Below are 22,460 nucleotides of genomic sequence, written 5' to 3'. Positions count from 1 at the left end.
AAGTTTGACACACCACATACATTTATTAAACACACTCAACACATTCCCCCCGTGACCGGCTTGAGTTCGTGAGGGCCATATTGCGACTCCGGGACATCTCCCGAGTCCTTGCGGTAGCTCCAAACAACTCTCCCCGGGTTCATTTTATTTAGACTCCCTAAGTTCATTGGGTTCATTTGTTTTAGGTGCCGGAATCGTCGGCTCTGATACCACTTTGTAACACCCCCTTATACCAAGGTACCTTACCAGGACTACCCTAGCTTGAAAGGTTGTTACCATCTCGGTTGCCCGAGCTTAGTACATATCAAAAGCAACTGTCCCAAAAAAATTTATTAAAAGTACGGTAAACTATTAAAGTTACAATGTTCCAAAAATCCAACCAATGACAATCCAAATGCTATAAACTACAAAACGAATGCTAAGACTCATGACGATGATACTAAATCTGCCATGACGACTCTCCCATGACCGTCCCAAGCTCATCAAAACCATTACCTGTCACAGCCTGCTCACCATCCCCGAATGGATCACCGCAGCTATCACAAAACAACAACGGGGTCAGTACTGTGATACCGTCGTTTCAGTACCAAAAATAAATACCTAAGTACTACTAACAGAAGTCAGCGGTAAGTAGGGTCGATCTCCACAGGGAGGCGGTCACTATCTACTTGTTAATTTAGTCCGTTTGAGGTCACAAGATGGGGGGTTTGAAATGTTTGAACTAAACTAAAGAGCTTAAAATAAGAGAAAGGAATAAGAGAGATTAACGATAAAGGAAGAGAACTAGGATTGTCGGGTCATCAATGAATATCGGTTAATTGCAGCTAAGGTCATAGACCAGCCAATTGTATTGGTCTAAGGGGCAACGAATATCTCCTTCCGGTCTCAATTCACCCTAAAATACTATTAGCTTAGCTTCCGCCCTCATTAAAGCATCGTATTGTTCACTGCGGGTCTCACCCTTCCAACCTTCCGGTCTAAGTTAAGGCTTACCAAGATTAATTAAGCTAAATGCATCGATTCAAGTAGCTAGTTACAGTTAATTGCAGTGATTAACAACAAAGATCTGATAACAACGAAAGATCTGCAAACCTAATTAGCAACTAACAATAAATCATCGAATCCCCTAAATCCTAGCAGGAGATTTAGTTATGCATAATAATGAACAAAGCAAGAACAAGAGAATAACAAACATTGCAAATTAAAGAGAATTAAAGAGAGTAAAGAGAGTAAAGGGAGAATTACAACTTAAGATCCGGAAAAATAAAGAGAAGCAGCGTTCCACCAGAGAAAAGGGAGCAAAAAGGAGAAAAAAAGAGATAAAAAAAAGAGTTTAGACTTAATGACGTCTTTTCTATTTATAGGAAAGACAATTATTAACCTAAACGACATTAAAACCTTGCGGCAAATAGAAAAGTACTCGATCGAGTGGTTTAAAACCTCTCGATCGAGTAAAATATAGCAAAATCTCTCGATCGAGTAGAAAACCTACTCGATCGAACACTTTCTAAAATAAGCTATTCGATCGAGGACTTTAAACTACTCGATCGAACACTATCTACACGATCGAGTAGTTTCCAGCGCATAATTCCTGCTTCGCGCACTGAACTTCAAACGGCTGCCATTTCTTCGTTACTTGGTCAAATAGAGCGTTTCCGGTGGCGTTGGAAAGCTAAGAGAACACAAAACCCAGTCAAAGGAAGCCAAAAGAAAGTTGAGACAATATTACTCCCTTCAAACATTAATATTGTTCCCATTTCATTGAAATGCTACTCACATATAATAGAGAAATGGGAAGAACGTTAATGTGAAGGGAGTACTATAATGGAGATGTGGCAATTTATTATCAGAAAAAATTATTGATTGATCGAACTTTTTACTTACTAAATTAAGGATGAGTACAATTATTTGGGGAGATTTTTAGGGGGAAAAGGGACAATAAAAACCACTATTCTAACATAAAAAAACGTAGACAACAAGAGTAAAGTTAAACTCCACGGAGTAAGAAAGAGTACGACAAATTTATTTATATTGGAGTTTGTAGATTATGACTCTGTTTTTTTTTTTAAAACTTAATTTTATTTAACTTTTCTAAATTGAATTTATAGAAATTTAATTTTTCTTAACTAAACTTATAAGAATGTTAATGAACTTATATAAACTAAATTTTTCTGAAATGAACTTATAAGAGTTTAAGTGCTGAATTGTTGTTGGAAAGGGTAAATAAGAGTTTTATTTGTATTATAGTTAGATGTAGTCTATTTTTGATGATTTGAGCTCAAATATTAAGATTATCATTTTGGTAGGTAGTTTATTGTCTAACTATTTGTCTATAAGTAGTTAATGGACTCGTACTCATTATTCTATGAAAAATATTTCTCACTTTTTAATATAGTATATGAGTTACTTTTACCCTTTTTACCCTTTTTTACAGCTGCAAAAAAAAAAAAAAATGTGTTGCAATTTTCATCATTTACTATGCCAACAAAAAATTGAGGCTCGTACAAAACCTGTAATCTTTTAGTGTGTTATGAATATCCCGTGCATTGCACGGGTCACAAAATGACAAACTTCCTGATCATAAAGAGATAAAAGAAACGGAGAATCTTCCAGAGAATCATCCTGATTAGACTGAACTACAGACAAGGGTCTAGAGAGTAAATCTTGAAAGTACTCATGAAGGAGATGCAACCATAAGAGGGAAATTGAACGATCAAGTTGCATTTGAAAGCTGAGTCTTATCATCAGCATCTGCATGGTAAATTGGTACTTTAGTTAAGTAAAGGGACAAGGAATCACTCAAACAATAGTATACACTTTGTTCACATTAAAAAAAAGGCCTACTGCCACTAGGTCCGGTTTATAAGCAACAAAAATCAAATACATATTTACCAAAAAATTGTGCTGAAAATATGCAAGAATGCGTCCATATATAAAACTCTGTTCTTCAGCTAAGCACCAACGTAGAACTTTAGGAACAATGTCACAGATCTTGTGAAGAATAGCATTCTTATTAAGAGAACCAGCTACAGCTTCAGCAGAACCAATTAATCCAATTAAAGAGCATAAAAGCTGAACAATATTTCCGGCTACCAGGATCTTCACTTCTGTGTTTCCATCACCAAAAGAAGCTCTAGCTCTAACATCAGCAATGGTGTCATTCTGAACGTCATTTAAAACATTCCATGGAACTTCCGAAAGAGAAGCACTTAACGAATCCAATACTATACCCACAAGTTCCGCATCTTCCTCTCCCTTTAAATCTTTTACTATACCGCGCAGTACCCGAGTAATTACAGTCACACCATTCCAATTTAGAATGCGACTCGAGTTTGCTGGGATATAGTTCAAGTTCTCAACTCCATTAACTGAAGGTTGTATGACATTGCCTAATCCAAACTCAAACGAAACACATAACAAACGAATAAATGTATCCCAGTTGTCTCCCTGCAATTGGTTTTTACAAGTCGATTAATTTGAGAACAAATACAACTTCCTTATAAGCTGGGATAGTAAGCCACAGAGGTATATAGTAGCCTACAAAGGCCAGAAGATACTCTGCGATGACCAGAGAGTTGTTGCCGACCAGACGATGGATGTATTTATTGTCAACGTTCAGCAATGAAATCTGTCAATGACAAACGAACAGAAACAAGATCATGTTATCAAGTCAAATTCTTAAATGAAACAATAGTTAACAAGTTAACACCGTAAAATGTATAAAGACAAGCTTCATCACTCATCAGCAGATAAAATGGTGTCTTGACTCTTGAGCTACCTATAAGAGGAACAGGCCTACATCCATGTTGTCCAGGCCTAACTCATCAATATCGATGTTGACAGGTCCAACAATGGATTCATGTTTATGTTTGTTATGGTTTGTGATAATTTAAGCCATATGAAATCATCAAGCACATCCTAATGGCAATTTTACTCGAAATTATGTCAAAATCAAAGTATCATGTACCTCTGTACTACTGGCTTTTTACTTTTAACATAATCATAGGCTCATAGCTATAGGAAGCATCGGGGAGAAGCACAGAAAAATCAAAAATCCGCCAACAGATGATAAATCATGTCGGAAATGAGAATATCATTCGAGTTAAGATGGAGGTGGCTAGCCTAAAAATTACACCAAAATATGGCGCGAAAGCTGAATCTCCGGTATTGCATTAAATTGAAATAAATATACAAATAAGAGATGAAATTGTACCAAAATGGAAACTATAGAAGGCAAGCATTCATGCTCCGCGGACTGTGAATCAAAAATTGGACAGGTGTATGATTCTTGTTGTTCAGTGTCTTCATTATTAATCCAGTGCCAAATTTGACGAACAATCTGGAAAAATTAGGGTTTTAAGTTGGAAGGTATAAATTAACACAACAATTACAAAATCGTAATGAATAAAAAGAAAGAGAAAAACACCTGAGAGAGGGAAACGAGGATATCTTTTTCGGTTTCGGGGTTCGAAGAACTCTGCTTCAATTCCTGTGACAAATTGAGATGAATTGATAAAATTGGGGGTAAATTAGGAGAAAAATCAGTGTAAAAAAAAGTAAAAGAACGGAGTAGGAAGAAGAGTGTGAAAATGATTACCGGAAATTGGTGGAGAGAACGGTGGATTAAGGCGCACAGACGGCGGACGGAGACGGCGTTGGCGTTGTTGCAAGTTTCGGACATTGTTTTTCTGGTTAAAACGCAGAAGCTTCAACACAATCAATTACTACGGCTTTGGCGCGCTTCTGCCTAGTATACTCCACCTTCTCCTTTTTTTTTTCTTTTTTTGTGTAAATAATCCGATTTAATCCGGATTCGAGCGGGGTAGTACCACTGGGGCGGTAAAGCTCTCTCTCTTGAGTTTTAACACTGCTGCATTCCTAGGGCTCAAACACGAGACCTCTGGTTAAGCTAGAACAACCCTTTACCAGTTGATCTAAGTGCTCATGGCTATTTCACGTTCTCTTTAACGGTTGATGCGAGAGTGTGGTATCAAGATGTTAAAATGAACGTGCAAATGCGCATCCAAACCGAGTGGAATGCCTAAGTGTTTAGTAGAACACGAGGGTAAGCCAAAGACGATAATCCTTGAAGGTTCAGCGGGACTGGGGGTGAGACTGGGCTACGAGACAGAACGATAGTCTACCTTGCCGAAGCGAGGTATACAATGAGGGTTAAGAAACCCAAAGAAAAAGGCCTCAAAATATCAGGGGCGCGTCAAAATGTTGACTGAACACCTTGGTTTGATGGTCAGTTGATCCAAATGAGAAAGGCTCCCATCATTAGAGGGTCTCACCATAATGTTTATTCGGCGTCTTAGGGAGCTAATTTGTCTATGACAACATGTTCCAAAGTGGTTGAAGAGAAGTTGATACGGTATAGTGTTGGGGTGATCATTGGAAAGAGGACTTGTGAAGTGTCTTCATAGGAGACGAAGACATTGACTTTCCATAACCGATATTGTCGATAGATGGTCGTAGAATAGGTGATGTTTGGGAGACTCTATGTCAAGGAGATCCTTTTTTTGTCTTTAAAGGCACGAGCGATCAAACATTATTGTTGCTGAGTACTAAAGATCAACTTTGCAAAGCAAGGGAGCTAAAGCCACGAGTAAGTATATCGCAAAGACAAAGAGGATGATCTCCATTAAACGAGAGAGTCCATTATTGTCTTTTGCTTTAAGTAATCATATTGCTTATTTTTATTTCATTCATGTGTTGGTCGTTGATGATCGTGGCTAGGACTATCGACAAACACTCTGATACACGAGAAGTCTGTTAGCGGGCGATCCCTCACCAACACGAGACCTTTTGTTGTTTACATCCTTGCCTTGGCATGGGTAAGGTTGCGCACCACAAATCGACAAAAGTAAAGTCACACAACTCATATAAAGGGTATGAAATCTTATACGAAATATATCCTATTAAAAACTAATACTCCCTCCAAGTGTTCCCTTTTCTTTTGTGCATAAGAATTAAGGAAATTGATTTAGACCACACACAACACATTGTTGGAAGTAATGCCTTGAAGAGAAAAAGGCAAGGAATTGGTTTGTTGTCCCACATCGATGGGAAACAACTTGTTTCCTCTATTTTTATATCCTCCCTCTATTGTATGGTTAAGAGAATGGACCAAGGTGGGTTTTGTTGTGTTTGTTGGGCCTGTGGGTTTGGGTCCAACACACACACGCGCGCGCCGTCCCGACCCGGCTCGAGCTCGGGTTTGGGTTTGGGTAGAGCACCTGCGGTGCGGGCCAAAGGCCCCCTTTTGTCCTTTTCTTTTTGGTTTTGTGTGTTTCTGAACTGTCTAATCAGTCTTTGTGACTGTTAGTGGGTGCGATTTTCTCTCCCCATTTTCAGTCCCTTGACTGCTCGGTTTTAGGAAGCTGTTTAGGCTCCTTAAATGCTCTTATTTTTGCTATAAATAAGAGCTTAATCGTCACTGAAAAACACACAACAATCACAAACATTCTCCTTCTCTCTTATAAATTTTTGGGTAAAGAATTTGCTCTCGTTCCAAAGCTCCTGGCCTCGAGTGGGCGAGTCTCGGTGCTGCAGTGTCAAACCTTGGGAAACTACCGGTGCTTGCTGATCGCCACCACGGTCGTGCCGAAATAGTTTTCAAGGCAGAGGCCTTCATACCTCGTCGCTGCAAATCGGTTCTTCTTCTGTTCTTTTACTTTCATTGTTACTACAAATTCAGAACAACAATTTGAAAACTATTTCTTGTTGTTGTAACAATGTCGTCTGTTATGTCCAAAACTCTTCCTGATTTGACTAAACTGGAAAAACTAGACGGTCATAACTATAAGTGTTGGTCACAAAAACTGCTGATGTTTTTCGAACAACTAGAAATTGATTATGTGCTGTTTAGTGATCCGCCTGCTCCTGTTAAAGAGGCTGCTGCTACTGAGACTGTAGAGAACACCCCCCCTGCTAAGTCAGTAGTTAAGTCAAATGAAGAGGATATTAAGAAATTTGATAAGGACAATAAGACTGTTAGATGCCAGCTCTTAAACAACATGACTGACACCCTGTTTGATCTGTTTATGGTTCATAAGTCTTCCAAACTGATATGGGAATCCTTAGAGGCTAAGTATAGGGCTGATGATGCGGGGAAAAAGAAATATGTTGTGGGAAAGTGGCTGGAATTTCAGATGGCTGACGGGAAACCCATCATGGAACAGGTTCATGTCTATGAGAACATGTGTGCTGATGTTGTTAATGAGGGTATGAAATTAGATGACACCTTCGTGGCTAATGTTCTGTTAGAAAAGTTCCCTCCCTCCTGGTCTGACTATAGGAACCACCTTAAGCATAAGAAAAAATACCTGTCTCTTCAAGAACTAGTAGGACACATGAGGACCGAAGAGGCAAATTGCCTTAAAGACCAACCTGCTAGTCTTTCTGTGAATGCTTCTAATGCTGCTGTTAAAGTTAATCTGGTTGAGTCTGGTGGTCCGTCTAATGCTGAGAAGTTCAAGGGTAAGGTTAAGGCCAAGGTTGGTTAAGATAAGAACCAGGGTCCTGCTAAGAAGAATGGTCCGGGGAAGCATACCAAACCTGTTGCTAAGATTCAGAAACCAAAAGGTCCCATTGTTTGCTATTTCTGTGGGAAAACTGGTCACAAAGCCTACCAATGCACTGAAAAGAAAACTGCTGAAGCTAATGTTGCTGTGACTGATGATGTCATTGCTGTTGTGGTTGTGGAAGCAAATCTGGTGGGTAATGCTGCTGAATGGGTTTTGGATACTGGTGCTTCTAGACATTTCTGTGCTGATAAGGGATTATTTGCTGAGTTCGAGGAGGTAGCTGATGGGGAATGCGTCTACATGGGTAATTATTCATCTGCGGTGATCACAGGCAAAGGCAAGATCTTTCTCAAACTCACCTCGGGGAAAACACTTGCTCTCACCAATGTTTTATTTGTACCCTCATTGCGTCGAAACCTCGTGTCTGGTGTCTTATTGAACAAAGCTGGTTTGAAACTTGTTTTTGAGGCTGACAAGGTTGTAATGTCGCGTAATGGGGAATTTGTGGGCAAGGGTTATCTTTCTGGGGGTCTTTTTGTATTGAACACTGATTCAGTTTTTAATAATATTGCATCTACTTTTGCTTATATTGCTGAGTCTATTGATGTTTGGCATGGTAGATTAGGTCATGTGAATGTTGACTATATTAAAAAACTTAGAACTATGAGTTTAATTCCAAGTTTGACGAGTCAAGAATTCTCTAAATGTGCTAGCTGTGTATAAGCTAAATTCACAAAGAAATCTAGTAAACCTGTTACAACTAGGAATACGAGTCTTGTTGAGTTAATTCACACCGACCTAGCTGACTTCAAAAATGTTGCAAGTAGAGGTGGTAAAAATTATTATGTTACCTTTATAGGCGACTGTTCAAGGTACACCCGTGTTTATTTTCTTAAGACTAAAGATGAAGCAGAACAATCGTTTATAAACTTTAAAAATGAAGTCGAAAATCAACTCTATAGAAAAATTAAAAGGGTAAGGTCTGATAGAGATGGTGAGTATAAATCTAGTTATCTAGCTGACTTTTGTGCTGCTAACGGTTTAATACATGAGACTAGTCCACCTTACTTACCTCAGTCTAACGGTGTAGCTGAACGGAAAAATAGAACCTTAAAAGAGATGATGAATGCTATGCTTTTAAGTTCTGGCCTGTCTGACGATATGTGAGGGGAAGCAATACTTTCTGCTTGTCACATTCTTAACCGTGTACCTCATAAGAAAATTGACAAGACACCCTACGAGATTTGGAGGGGTTATCCTCCTAACCTGAGTTACCTTAAGGTGTTGGGGTGTTTGACTAAAGTGGGTTTACCTGACTTTAGGAGACCTACCGTTGGACCAAAGACCTATGATTGTGTTTTTATAGGTTATGCTCAAAATAGTTCTGCTTACAGATTCATGTCTTTAAGTGATCGTTCTATATCTGAAGCTAGAGATGCTGTGTTTTTTGAGCATGTTTTCCCATTACAGAAGAATGTTGATTCACCTCCTAGTTTACCTGTTACATCTATTGATACCTGTTCACATGCTAGTAGTAGCACTTCTATTGATCACGTTGTTGAACCTAGAAGGACTAAGAGACCTAGATGTCCAAAGAACTTTGGAGCTGATTTTGTTTCAACTTTGCTGTCTGAACATGGATACACTATTTGATGAATTTGTTTCAGCTTTTTTAATAGAAGATGACCCAAAAACGTATAGTGAGGCAATGAAATCCATTGATGCTAACTTTTGGAAAGATGTTATTAAAAGTGAACTTGATTCTATTGTGTCTAATCAGACTTGGGAGTTGACTGGTTTACCTAAAGGTATTAAACCCATTACGAGTAAATGTATCTTTAAAAAGAAAATGAGACATGACGGTACAATAAAAAGGTTTAAAGCTAGACTTGTGGTTAGAGGTTTTACACAAAAGAAAGATATTGATTATTTTGATACTTATTCACCCGTGACCAAAATTTCGACCATTAGAACTCTTGTCGCCTTAGCTGCTATTCATAACTTGTTTATACATCAAATGGATGTCAAAATTGCCTTTTTGAATGGTGAGCTAAGGGAAGAGATTTATATGACGCAACCTGAAGGGTTTGTGGTAAAGGGTCAAGAGAATAAGGTGTGTAAACTGAATAAATCACTATATGGTCTAAAACAAGCACCTAAACAGTGGTATGAGAAATTTAATAACACTTTGGTAAGCAATGGCTATATGGTTAACAATTTTGATTCATGTGTTTATCCAAAGGTAATAGAATCTGATTGTGTGCTTATATGCCTTTATGTTGATGACATGTTAATTCTTGGTAATAACTTGGAGGTAATAATTAAAACCAAAGAATTTTTGTCATCATAATTTGAGATGAAGGACTTAGGAGAAGCTGATGTAATCCTAGGAGTCAAGATTATTCGAAACTCTAAAGGAATTTCTTTAAGTCAATCTATTATGTGGAAAAAGTGTTGAAAAATTTTAACTGCTTTGATGATGTGCGTGCTAGAACACCCTACGATGCCAGCATACATTTATGTAAAAACTTGGGTAAGAGTGTATCCCAAGAAGAGTATGCTAAAATCCTAGGTAGTGTGATGTTTCTTATGAACTGTACTCGACCTGATATTGCATATGCAGTTAGTAGACTGAGTCATTATACACATAACCCTAGTAGTGAACATTGGAATGCTCTTCGTCGTTTACTAAAATACCTAAAAGGAACAGTTGACCTTTGTTTGCATTATAGTAAATTTCCTGCTGTGTTAGAAGGATATTGTGATGTAAATTGGGTTGCAAGTAACGATGAGATCTGTTCTACTAGTGGTTATGTCTTCACCATAGGTGGAGGTGCTATATCGTGGAAGTCTACTGACAGGGCAGTCATATACCTATCAAAAATAACCAACTGGCTCTAACTAATATAGCTAGGGAAGTCGGGTCGATTTCCACAGGGAGATGGGAAAATGTCAGCTTTGTCTAAGTTCGTCACGGTAACCAAATTGGGGGGTTTTAATTGGGTTGTTCTAAACTAATGAGAAGGATAAAGAAGAAAAAGCAAGAGAATAGGGATTACGCAAATAAAGAAAGCAGCTAAGACAGTCGGTTCACCATGATTATTCGGTCAAGCAATCTAAGTGTCAGGTCAATGCAAGTATGGTCTGAGGAGCAGTGAATATCTCCTTCCGGTCTCAATTCGCCCTAAAGCACAAATAGCTTAGCTTCCGCCCTCACTACAGTGCCCCAATGTTCGCTAAGAGTCTCGCCCTTTCCAACCTTCCAGTCTAGGTCAAGGTTTACTACGATAAAATGACTAATTGCGTCGACTCAATCAGACAGAAACAATTAAATGCAGCGATTAACAACAGAGACCACACAAGCACAAGACCTAATATGGCAATTGCTATTCCTTCATAATCATGGATTCCCTAATCTTAGCAAGAGGGAATTAGCTACATATTACTATCGAATCAACAACGATAACATATAGATAATAAGAATTAAACATAACAATGATGAAAATGAAGGATCAAATTAAATAATAATGAAAGCAATGAGAGAAAGATAGAAACAAAACAATAATTACGATTAAAGAATAAAAAGGAGAAATAATACCAATTACAAATCCGAATCCGAGTAGAAAGGAGTAGAAGAAAAGTAAAGTGAAGAAACAGTAGAAAAACATAAGTAGAAGTCAATTGAGGAAGAGTTACGCAGTCTACTCTATTTAGTAGCATACGAAAATCTCCCCCTTAAACCTAATCCAAAGCCTAATTACAAAAGCCCATACGAAATTAGGCGGAAAAACTCTATTACAGGCCAAACCACTCGATCGAGTGGAAATAAACCACTCGATCGAGCAACTAAGCGACAAACCACTCGATCGAGTGGAAATAAACCACTCGATCGAGTAACTCCTTGTATTGCCTTCTCGATCGAGTACTATAACTACTCGATCGTGTAATCTTCTTTATGTAAAGCATTCGATCGACTGGAAAAGTAGTCGATCGAGCTATTTCGACACGATTAGGCACTAAGACACCTTTCGAAACATGCTCACGCGTCTTCAAAGTGACAGATTCCAAGCTCCGATTCCTTGTTCTCCATAAATGTATGCAATTGGGACGAGTTTAGGCTTGATTTATCTTCTTTTCGGTCCATACCTGCAATTTACACAAAACGAACCAAAGTAGACTAATCGGGGGTATTTGTAGCTAGATGCCATGTAAATAGTACAGAAATGCGTGTAAAAATGAGGTAAAAACCTTATATAAATTACACGCATCAAATCTCCCCAAACCAAACCTTTGCTTGTCCCCATGCAAACTATGAATGCAACTAAGAATAAACAGTGGAACGGGACCAACGTATCAACTACAAATCACCCACCAAAACCAGTTTCATGCAACAACTAACAAAGCGGCAAATGATAGGTGCAAACGAATTAAATCAATGTTTCAAACTTACTGAACCGTCGACCTTGTAAGACTCAAAGATATCGGACTCTCACGGGTCGCTCATCACTCAAATTTAAGCACGAGGTGAGTATATATGTGAAAGATAGAAAGAAGTAAAGACACTCACCTAACTCGACCTATAAGAACATGCATGCAATTAACATGAATAAAGTTTCTACAACCGTTCATACGCATTCCAACCATACTAATGACCAAGATACATGTCGAGGACTTACATTTGGGTAAGTGAGGTAATGGGTAAGAAGGGGCTAAGATGAATTTAGATATGTGGAGTTAATAGCCAGGCTAGCAACAACGAATCCAAATATTGAACTGCATCCCAACTTCGTACTCAATATAACAAAACAAAACGGTGCAAATTTAATGCACTCAACTCACGAAACACCATAAACTTGTCAACTCCCCATAAAATATATGGGTTATTTAACGGGAATAATCCATTCTATACCCCTTCTTCCCATTTTAATTCATCCTAAGTTTTAACCCATATTAATCTGAACTATACCGTCATTTAACTTTTACTGAACCAGCCTAATTTTTACCGGTTATAGCAAGTTAGATTTCAGGTCATAATCTTGTGGACCTTTTTTTTTCCCTTCTTCAATGAACTCAGCATTCATCTTCTTTCTAATCTTCAACTTTTCCCAAAACAACAGCCAAAACTCAGAAAATCATATTTTCTTAAATCATACTTCCTTAAATCCCTCAATCAATCGGTATCAAATTTCCATCAAGAAGTTTAATAATACAACCACAAATCACACTCAATTCTCCTTCAATCTTACCTCGATAATTAGTACTGTTCATCATTCTTCTTCTTCCCCAAACCCCCAATCTATATTCACCATTAAAACACCTCTTTTCTTGTGCTTCTTTTTCCCTAATCACAAAGAGCCATCTCATTGTGGAATTCGTATACGCCGCTGTCGAAACCGTCACAATTTCACCATCGTCATCCCTCTTTTTCACCTCGGATGTCGCCTGAGATGGCGGAAAAAACGCAAACGTTGCTGGCCAAATTTGACATTGAACACCCCATTTTTAATTAGATCGAAAACTACCCAACTCATTAATGCATGTTAAATCTCATAAAGTTTGAAACATTCATGGATTTTGTGTCATATAATTTGTGGGTTCTTCTTGAATATGGGTTACATGTAAGTTTTGTTATGCTTTTTATTGATTCTTTGTGCTTCACGTTGAAAATGGCGTGGTGAGCATTGAAGTAGTTTTTTTTACTAAATTTTTTCAAATAAAATGTGTATATATGTTACAAAAATTGATGTTAATGAAGTCAGAGTAAAATGGGTTGCTATTGTTTTTAATGATTTTATTTTTTTTATTTTTATTTTTGCTTTTGTAAATGTGACCTGAGAAACAAGTAGTCGGTTACCTGGTGCATTGAAAGATAAATGAGTGCATAGTTCAGATTAATATAGGTTAAAGAGTAGGATGGATTAAAATGAGAAGAAGGGACATAGGATAGATTATCCCTATTAAATAACCCTAAAATATAAATGAAACATGGGAGTGAAAATCATTATACAATTTCTCGTTTTTTTTTCGCACATGATTTTTTTTTTTTTTTTTTCATATTTCCAATTTTTTCTTTTCATTCTTTTCTTCTCTTTTTTTTTTTTCATTTTCATTCATCATTTTTTTTGAATTCATTCCCTTCAATTCTTCCACCAACTTATGAAATCAGATAAATATAACCAAACTGTTGGATTCAATAATCTCATAAGTTTACATATTCATATATGAATTAATTTATTTGGTCATAAAATAAATACAAGATCTTATGCATGCTAACATAAAACTAAGTAGAGAAGAAATCGTCACTACTTACATTTGTGTTTCGGATTTTTGGGCACCAATAAGATCTCCTTCTTGTTAGTTCTTGAGCTTTCCAACAATGGATGAACAAGGTTCAAATTAGAACCTCTCTCAAAAGCATATACCCAAAGAATACTCTTAATAACCAATATTATTATGAACTAGTAATAGTATTAATCTTACTAAAAATGACACAAAAATTTGTTCTCTTGTATTTTTTTTCGGCCAAGAGAGGAGAGATTTGTGAGGTTTTTATTTCTCTAAGTTTTTCCACAAATTGTAGAGAGATGGAGTTTCTAACACTAGAAAATATTAGGTAAGGTAGTGAATAATTATAGATGAAAAACCCCTTGGCTTTTCTCATGCAAAACCGGTTGGAGAGGGAAAAGGGGCCAATGCATGAGCTTGTTTTTCTATCCAAGAAATAATAGGTATGCATGGCTAGAAGTTAAGTTATAATCATTGTGTTTTCTCTTATTAAAATAATCAACACAATTTATAAACCCCAATCCCCTCCAAATTTCGGTACATATAACATAAAATGGAAAGTCCATTTTATTTTGTCATTTGTCAATTGTGACATATGTGACATGTTACTTGACATGTGAAATTGTCATGTATTTTTAACATATTAAAAATCAACATACTCATAAAATATGTCATATACAAAATCGACTAGTAATTCGTAATTACTTGTACCAAAACGGTTTATCAAATTATAAATTACAACGTCTTGTATTTATAATAAATTATTCATTCAATTTCAATTTCAATCGTTTCGTAAACAATAATTTTATCTAAGTAATAAAACAATTCGATTACTTAGACCGTATCTAGTTTAATCGAATTATAATAAGACACGTTAATCTTACTCACAAATTATCCGTCGATTTTAAGCAATTTAATTAACTCGTATCGGCATACGATTAATTAAATAATCAATTAAGAGTATTTCCCTATAAGTATGACCTAAGGGGATCAACTGATCACCACCGTCGCACGACAGTAATGTCAAACTCTAGTCAGCCAATCATTACCAATATGTGTGGACCAGTTGACTGTAAAATATTACATCCCACATGTATTCTTAAAAATGAGATTTAAACATGTGATCATTATGATCGATGGGCCAGATCGCATTATTGTCGGAGGACACATATTCCAACAATCTCCCACTTGTCCTCGACAAGTGTGCCTTACCAATTCTCTTGTCCTATTACTATCTCCCACTCAATGCAAGGTGTCTTTCGGGTTGTACTTGCAAGTGATCATATCGAGAGTGGTTTCCTCGATTCGGAGAATAACTGATTGACCGGAATTATCTACCATAGATACCTTCCGAGCGTGGCCACGCATTTCCAGTTCATTACTCCTCGAGTGGCTCTGAGATATTGTTTTAACCCTGACAAGGGGTGGATAATTCCTATCGCACTATTCCCTTCGACTAACCACAGCCATCATTACCCAAAATATGCCCATTTGACCCCATTTACGAAGGTCGTAGTAACATAAATCAAAGTTAATCTGAAACTGTGCCATCTTAGGCGAACAGTCTTTAGTCAAAGAATTGACTCATTAGAATACTATAGTAGCTCTCGCCACGACCAGGCTATATAAATTTGCCAGAACTCTATAAGCGGTCATTAGCTCGACAAAGTGTTCCTAACAGTCTGCCTATGTGATCGACTAGTCATCTCATATGACTCCATGGCACTTGAACTTGTCATCAATCGCATCACACTCTAGTCACTTCGAGACGTCACCTCATGTAAGTAACTATGGGCGAATACAATGTTAATCCGTGTTCACTTTAACGGGGTTCAATTGTCTTTACAACTCGTATGGATGTAACAAAGTATAAGGTGAGTTAATTATAACTCAAACGACAAATGTGGACATCACATTCGGGTAGTCAATACTATATTACCACCTTGTGATGTATATTGTAAGTGTGTAAACACCAGTCATTTGCAACATGAGTTTAACACACCATGTGTCCATGTGTTCAAACTCTTGAATTGCATTTTTCTTTATTTTCATGTTTGTCTTACATAGCATGAATCTTACCAAGTACATATCTAGTTACCCTGACTAGGTTTAGGTTCTTTATTTTGAGAGAACTTTCTTGTTGTTTATCACATAACAAACGAATTATGGTGGACGACATAAATTGCACTAGTCAAGTGTTCTTCCAACTCATAATGTACCAGGTATATGTTTTGTAGGATCTTGCAACAATTGTCAAGATGATTAGCTTAGCACTTCTCATAAGTCCTAGCAAATTTGAAAATACTAATTTTGAGTAACTTCTTACTATAACCAAGTATCTTTTCAAACTTCTTATTTCTCCTTTTAGCTTAAATAGCTTAGGATTTTCATAAATCCTTACGCGTTTTCGAAACTTCATTATGTGCAACTTCTTGTCACATAACAGAGTGTTCTATCAAACACTAGAATAGCTCATTAGTTCTCCTCGAGAATTCATGACGATTCTTATATGGCTTACCAATGACTCATCATGCTCTTAAGCATATGATTCATTATAGTACATGTGCATGATTATTCTAATGGCGGAAACATTAGTAATCTTTAATCATGTGATCAACCATTCTTAGGTTCAATGAATGACCATGACTGCTTATGGTAATTCCATTTTCATCGATATGAATAACCTACGTTTCTCGTTGATTTGATGTGCATATCTCAATGCCTATCCAACATCCCATGATGTGATTGGATTCACCTTAGTCCATTTTCATCCAGAATTGAAAACTCAAATACTTCTTTGTGAAAGATAGTACTAGCTCGTCATTCTCAATGAGTAATGAGTTATAAATTTTACAAGATGATTGCTCCCACTAAATTTCATGTCTTCACATGATAATTTCAAACTCCCACTTAATTCCACATGTTTCGTATTTGCTACTCAATCGAAACATGGAAATACACTTTGCTTTGCCAAGTTATTAAGATAAAACCATATATGTTCCCAACATAATTTTTCAAAATACCTATTTTGAAAAGGTTTCAATCTTAAACTTATGGAAAAAGATTTTAATCTCTAACTCATTCATTTTTATAATGATGCGTAGCAATGTCATTATTTAAATGTGAAATCCTATTTAATACACGTCCTTCTCAAAATACCCTTTTCGGAAGGAGGTTTAACCATTTCATTTTTATAATGAGGTTAAATAATGACACTAGCGTGGTTAACAATTAACTTAGCTCTTGTAGACATCGGCATATTTTTCTTTGCAACTTTTAATCATAAATCTCATTTATATTCAAGGATACAACTTAGTTTCATTTAGGCTCTTAAGTAAATATCAATATTGAAACTCTATTTATATCTAGGTCATAAACTAGCAAAATCTCTTGTTGAGACTTTTCTTTAGTCATTATCTTTCAAAAACTTTCTTTTGGTCTCCTCGTGTAGTTATCTTAAGAACATATTCTTTTGATTACTTCACTTGGTCTCTTTTGTCATGTAGATCTCATCTATTCGAGACCATAGATCTCATCTATTCATGTATACTATCTATTTTGGTATACAAATCATTCTTTCTTTCGTAGATCTCATTTACTCAAGCATACAAATTATTCTTTGTATTCTTTGTGTCTTGTGTCTTCATTTTTCTCCCACTCTATCTTTAGAATAAATACACTAGATATTCAAAGATAGCTTATGAGACACAAATAATGATTTTGAAGTAGAAGGAGGATTATCTCATAGATTGACTAATAGATTTTAGATTTGATGAGTGTACTTGGTAATAAACATTCCTTTAGGAGAGTTCATCAACTCAACATCACTTTATAATTGATCATACACAAGCCTCAAGCTTGTGGACATATAATGAATCCTATCATTATGTTTTCTATTGGATCACTTTAAGTAGATGATCATATGTTTCTATGTGCAAGCATGTAAAGACGGATTTTTAGAACAAAAAAATACGATAAAAGGGGTGACTTGGGTTGCAAGCCAAGCCACCAAAATCCAAAATACAACCATTGTTTAAAAAGGATCAACCATTTCCATGTCGAACACGGAAATCAAAATAGTTCTAAAATTCATAACATTAAAATAAAGACAATAATAAAAGCCAAGCTTCATTGGTAGCTACTCCTAGCTCCTTTATGATTTCTGAAGCTTGCTTCTCATTTCCCTTGTCTTTGCTTGGAGGAGGCCCTATTTACAATAAAAAGGGGATACATTATCACAACTTTGTATCAAAATACCATAGTTGAATTAGAAACATAAAAGAAAGGATAGTCATTTACCTACTGGAGTGATCTTTCCAGCTTTGATGTCACCAAGATACTTGGAACAATTCCTCTTCCAATGTCCAACACCATTACAATAATGGCATTTATCAAGAGGACCCTTCTTGGTTTTGGAAGTGCTAGCTTAAAAAGTCTTAGCCTTGGTATTCGTGGGAACTTGCCTCTTACCCTTTTTCCCATTCTTCTTGAACTTCCCCTTGCTCTTAGTGCTTATATTAAGCACATCCTTAGCTGGGTTAACATTTAGCCCCATGTCTCTTTCGGCTTGCACAAGTAACTTGTGCAACTCTTCAAGAGACACGTCCTTGTCTTGCATATTGAAATTCACCCGAAATTGTACATATGCTTTGACTTTGGATAAGGAGTGAAAAATCCTATCAACAATGAGCTCCTTGGGGATTTTAACCTTTTGAATTTTCAATGTCTCGACTAGCTCCAACAATTTGAGCACGTGAGGGCTAACCTTTTAGCCCTCCTTGAAATCGAGATCAAAGAATGCCGAGGCCGCCTCATATTGGACGATCCTCAGTGCTTGTGAGAACATTGTCACAAGTTTGGAATAGATTTCATAAGCGGTGCCCATTTTAAAGGCTCTCCTTTGGAGATCCGCCTCCATAGCAAAAATCAACACATTTTTCATAGCGGCGGACTCTTTGTGGTAAGCCTCATATGCTTCCCTAGTGGCGGCACTCGACCTAGCATTAGGTTCGGGTGGAGAGGCCTCAATGAGGTAACGAAGCTTGTCGTCACCTTGAGCAGCTAATTTGAGTTGGGCATCCCAATCGGAGAAATTTGACCCATTCTTTTCAAGTTTACAACGATCCATGAAGTATCGGAGCCATGAAACATTAGTGAGAGTGGTGGCGTTGGTGTTTGGTGCGGCCATTTGTTATGAGAAATAAAAGTGGTCTACAAAACAAAAATAGAAGGAATAAAACACTTGTCGTTTTTCAAAATAATAATAATACTTGTAAATTTAACAAGTTTTATTGCATTTATCTAGTGACTTCTACCCAACTTGATAAATGATTCCAAGATCCAAATTCATATTAACTTGGGCACGGTGTAACGATTCATCCCTTATCAATATAACTCGGTGGATTAACTCTTTAATCGATTCTACTTTTAGAACTCTTGGTCGATAAAATTACATTAATATTTATCTTTAGCCCAAAACACATCCGGCTAAGGTCGAGAATACTTTTGTTGAGTTCAACCCAAATTTCGAATAAATGTGTCCATGATCCAAATTCACATTAACTTGGGCACGCTTTGGCGATACAACCCTCATCAATATGAATTCGGTGGATAGACATTTATCACCCACTTCCCTTACGTAACAAGGTTTGTACCCCGGTGTGGCCGAGCGCACTCCCTCACGAAATAGGTTTTCATGGTTTCTAATTTTTGGTAAGGCTAAGTCTCAATTGTTTATTTTAGCGAGAGGTCATGTCAATTTATTATCTATCACGTTTTAAGTGAACTAAAGCGGTGAACTACGATAATTGTAATTGACACGGTCGATAAACTCGATTTAAAATGCATGTTTAGTTATGGCGATTTAGCAATGCATGCAACATATAAATAAAAATGCAAAACATAAATATAAAATCCTAATATGGCCTTCCTAAAATAGTAAATCTAATAAACTATTACAAATTCGGAAACCAACTCCTTTGGTCCCTTGAACTTCGGTCTTGGCACGCATTTCGAGGCAACATTTTCTTCGTCTCGAATGGCACCGTCTTCAAGGAACTTCGGAATAATTAAATTACAAAATGAATTACATAATTTCCTATTATACATTTGTAATAAAAATAAAAATAAATCTATTAAATTACAAAACGGTGACACGAGATCACAATAATTACAACCGAATCGATATTCCCATACATTTCGGGTAATACCAATTAAAAACTAAGGCCATACTAAGTAAAATTACATAATTCAAAAATTACATAAAATAAAAATATAACAATCATAAATAAAATGCAGCATTATAATATGTATGAACATGCTTAATTTTATGCTCAATCTCCTTTTAAGAGCCAATATCGTATATTTATCGGTTTTTATAGATTTGCGTGATTTAACTTATTAAAATCACAAAATGTCTCATAAATTCATATTTATACACAAGTTAATTACCCTAACCATCTTAGGACTCAAAACTTAGTCTTCACTAGTATTTTGACAATAACTCAACTTGATTTCTTAATATTATTCGTTATGAACCAAAAATACAAAATTTATGCTATAAGCTTCAAATTAAATCATAAAAATTTCAAATAATTTCAAAATATGAAATTTAAACTCATGAACATTCTGGAAAAATAACATGACACTCATAATATTCAAAACTTAGGTTAAGTATTTCGGAAAAAATACCGAGAAAAACAATGTTGCGGTTTATCGGTTTTAACATATATGACCATAAAAAAAATGAGAAAATTTATGTTCATCAACTTTTCACTTTTAGATCTGAAATATATGATAAAATGCAACATGTGACGTTTTTCCTTTAGTCATGAAGTATGTTTTAGTATTATAACTAATTATAGTCACTATTTATGTGATTTTTCATCAAAAATTCATAAATCATGCAAAAAGACTTCACTATAGCCAAATATTTTAAATACATCTTGTAAAATTGCATGCGACAACATACTAAATTTCCATGACCAGATTCGAAATATAACTCATATTAACCTATTTACCCATTTAAATACGATTTTAACTTATAAAATTCATATTTCGAGCAAAACAACTTATTTTAATATGAAAATTTACAGGCCATCAGTAGATAATATATGTGAAAACATATCCAAAAACCACTGAAAAATTCAAAGTTTAGCTATTTTTCGTCCAAACATGACATTTTTCTCATAAAAATCACATTTTTAATGCCAATAATATATAAAATGAACAATAAAATCCATAAATAAACCAAAATATCCCAAAATCACTTAGGACCAGAAACTTTTAACATGCAAAGTTATTTATAGGTTTATCTTCATAAATCCAAATTAATTAGTTTTGTATGTTAATCTTATAACTCGGAAAAACCATAAACCGATTTGCATGCAAACAACCTAAGGCTCATGATACCGCTTGTTGGATTCAATAATCTCATAAGTTTACATATTCATATATGAATTAATTTATTTGGTCATAAAATAAATACAAGATCTTATGCATGCAAACATAAAACTAAGTAGAGAAGAAATCGTCACTACTTACATTTGTGTTTCGGATTTTTGGGCACCAACAAGATCTCCTTCTTGTTAGTTCTTGAGCTTTCCAACAATGTATGAACAAGGTTCTGTAGATACCTCATTTCTGCACCTCCCGCAAACCACCCGGTGATGATTGGGCCGCATGTTTGTACGCGGAACGATTTGTGACAGTTCGTAAGTTTATCGTCAAGTGATCGCTCAAACATTTATGTCTACCTCTTAATTGCTGTCTACGTGCCGATACGGTCGTTTTGACAGTAATTAGAGTACATTTGGAGTCCGGGCCTAAAACCGTCTTCATTTTCTGATAACCATTAAAATGCCGAGTCGGAATGTTCTGGAATGTTCCGGATATTTCTATTCCATATTTTATAAATCTTTTAGACTTTGGTAAATAATTTCCCGTAATATTCACACAAAATATTAAGGAAAACAAAATTATTCCGTTATTCCATAAACTAAACACGGAAATCTTTCTTCCGTAGAAGGAAACCACTTGGGAAAGGACGCAGCAGGTGCTGCGCCTCTTCCAAGAGACGCAGTGCTTGCTGCGCCTCTTCCCAAGTCCTTTTCTGCGTATTTTTCGTATCTTTTCATATCTTTTCGAGATTCACTTCCAAAGTCTCTCCGAAAACCCTACTTCCTCCGTGTGATTAGTATAAATAGAGACCTTCGGTCTCACATATTTCTCACGCGAGTGTCCGCCCTTCTCTTCTCCCTTTGCATTCTAGACCACGTTCTTACTTTTTGGCGTCTACGTGCTTGAACTTTCGACCACGTAAGCTTGGATCCTTCTGAGTACCAGCCTCGTTTTGCATGACCGACCAATTTGACCAACTCCACAATAATCAACTTTAATCAATCTGTTTTAATTCCTCTTACGAGGGCACTTTCATCTACATTCGAGTCGAGCATGACTAAACGTTAACTTAGTTCATCTCGTTTCGTCAAACATGTAAGTCTGAGGGTGTAAATTTCTCTTTTATTCATTGTTATTTATTTATTGTAATCATATTGTAAGATTTATGTCGAAAATACAATTAAAACCGATTTCTAAAGCCTTGTTTAAAACCCTTTTACGTATTATCAGAGGACAACCGTCGAGAAA

General features: G+C 36.2%; 2 protein-coding genes across 2 annotated transcripts in view; both read right to left on the bottom strand.

Annotated features, from left to right (window-relative positions):
- LOC141643468 (uncharacterized) overlaps positions 1-4,753 on the bottom strand; it is a 36,902-nt gene extending 32,149 nt beyond the window's left edge. The window contains exons 1-2 of the mRNA XM_074452644.1: positions 4,598-4,753; positions 4,427-4,489 (exon numbers count right to left, since the gene is read on the bottom strand). Of these exons, the coding sequence (XP_074308745.1) occupies positions 4,427-4,489; positions 4,598-4,681 (147 nt within the window). The 5' untranslated portion in view covers positions 4,682-4,753. The remainder of the gene's footprint in view (positions 1-4,426; positions 4,490-4,597) is intronic.
- Positions 2,493-3,465, bottom strand: LOC141626792 (uncharacterized; the record flags this gene model as incomplete). The annotated part of the gene is made up of 2 exons (XM_074440441.1): positions 2,493-2,751; positions 2,893-3,465. Coding segments are annotated over 2 exons (804 nt in total), but the record flags the coding sequence as incomplete, so codon positions are not given.
- Positions 4,754-22,460: the final 17,707 nt, after the last annotated feature.

Source organism: Silene latifolia, chromosome 2, assembly GCF_048544455.1.
Source record: "Silene latifolia isolate original U9 population chromosome 2, ASM4854445v1, whole genome shotgun sequence".
Taxonomy (NCBI): Eukaryota; Viridiplantae; Streptophyta; class Magnoliopsida; order Caryophyllales; family Caryophyllaceae; genus Silene; species Silene latifolia.
Note: the sequence above shows the minus strand (reverse complement) of the source record. Positions and strands in the feature narration are given on the sequence as shown.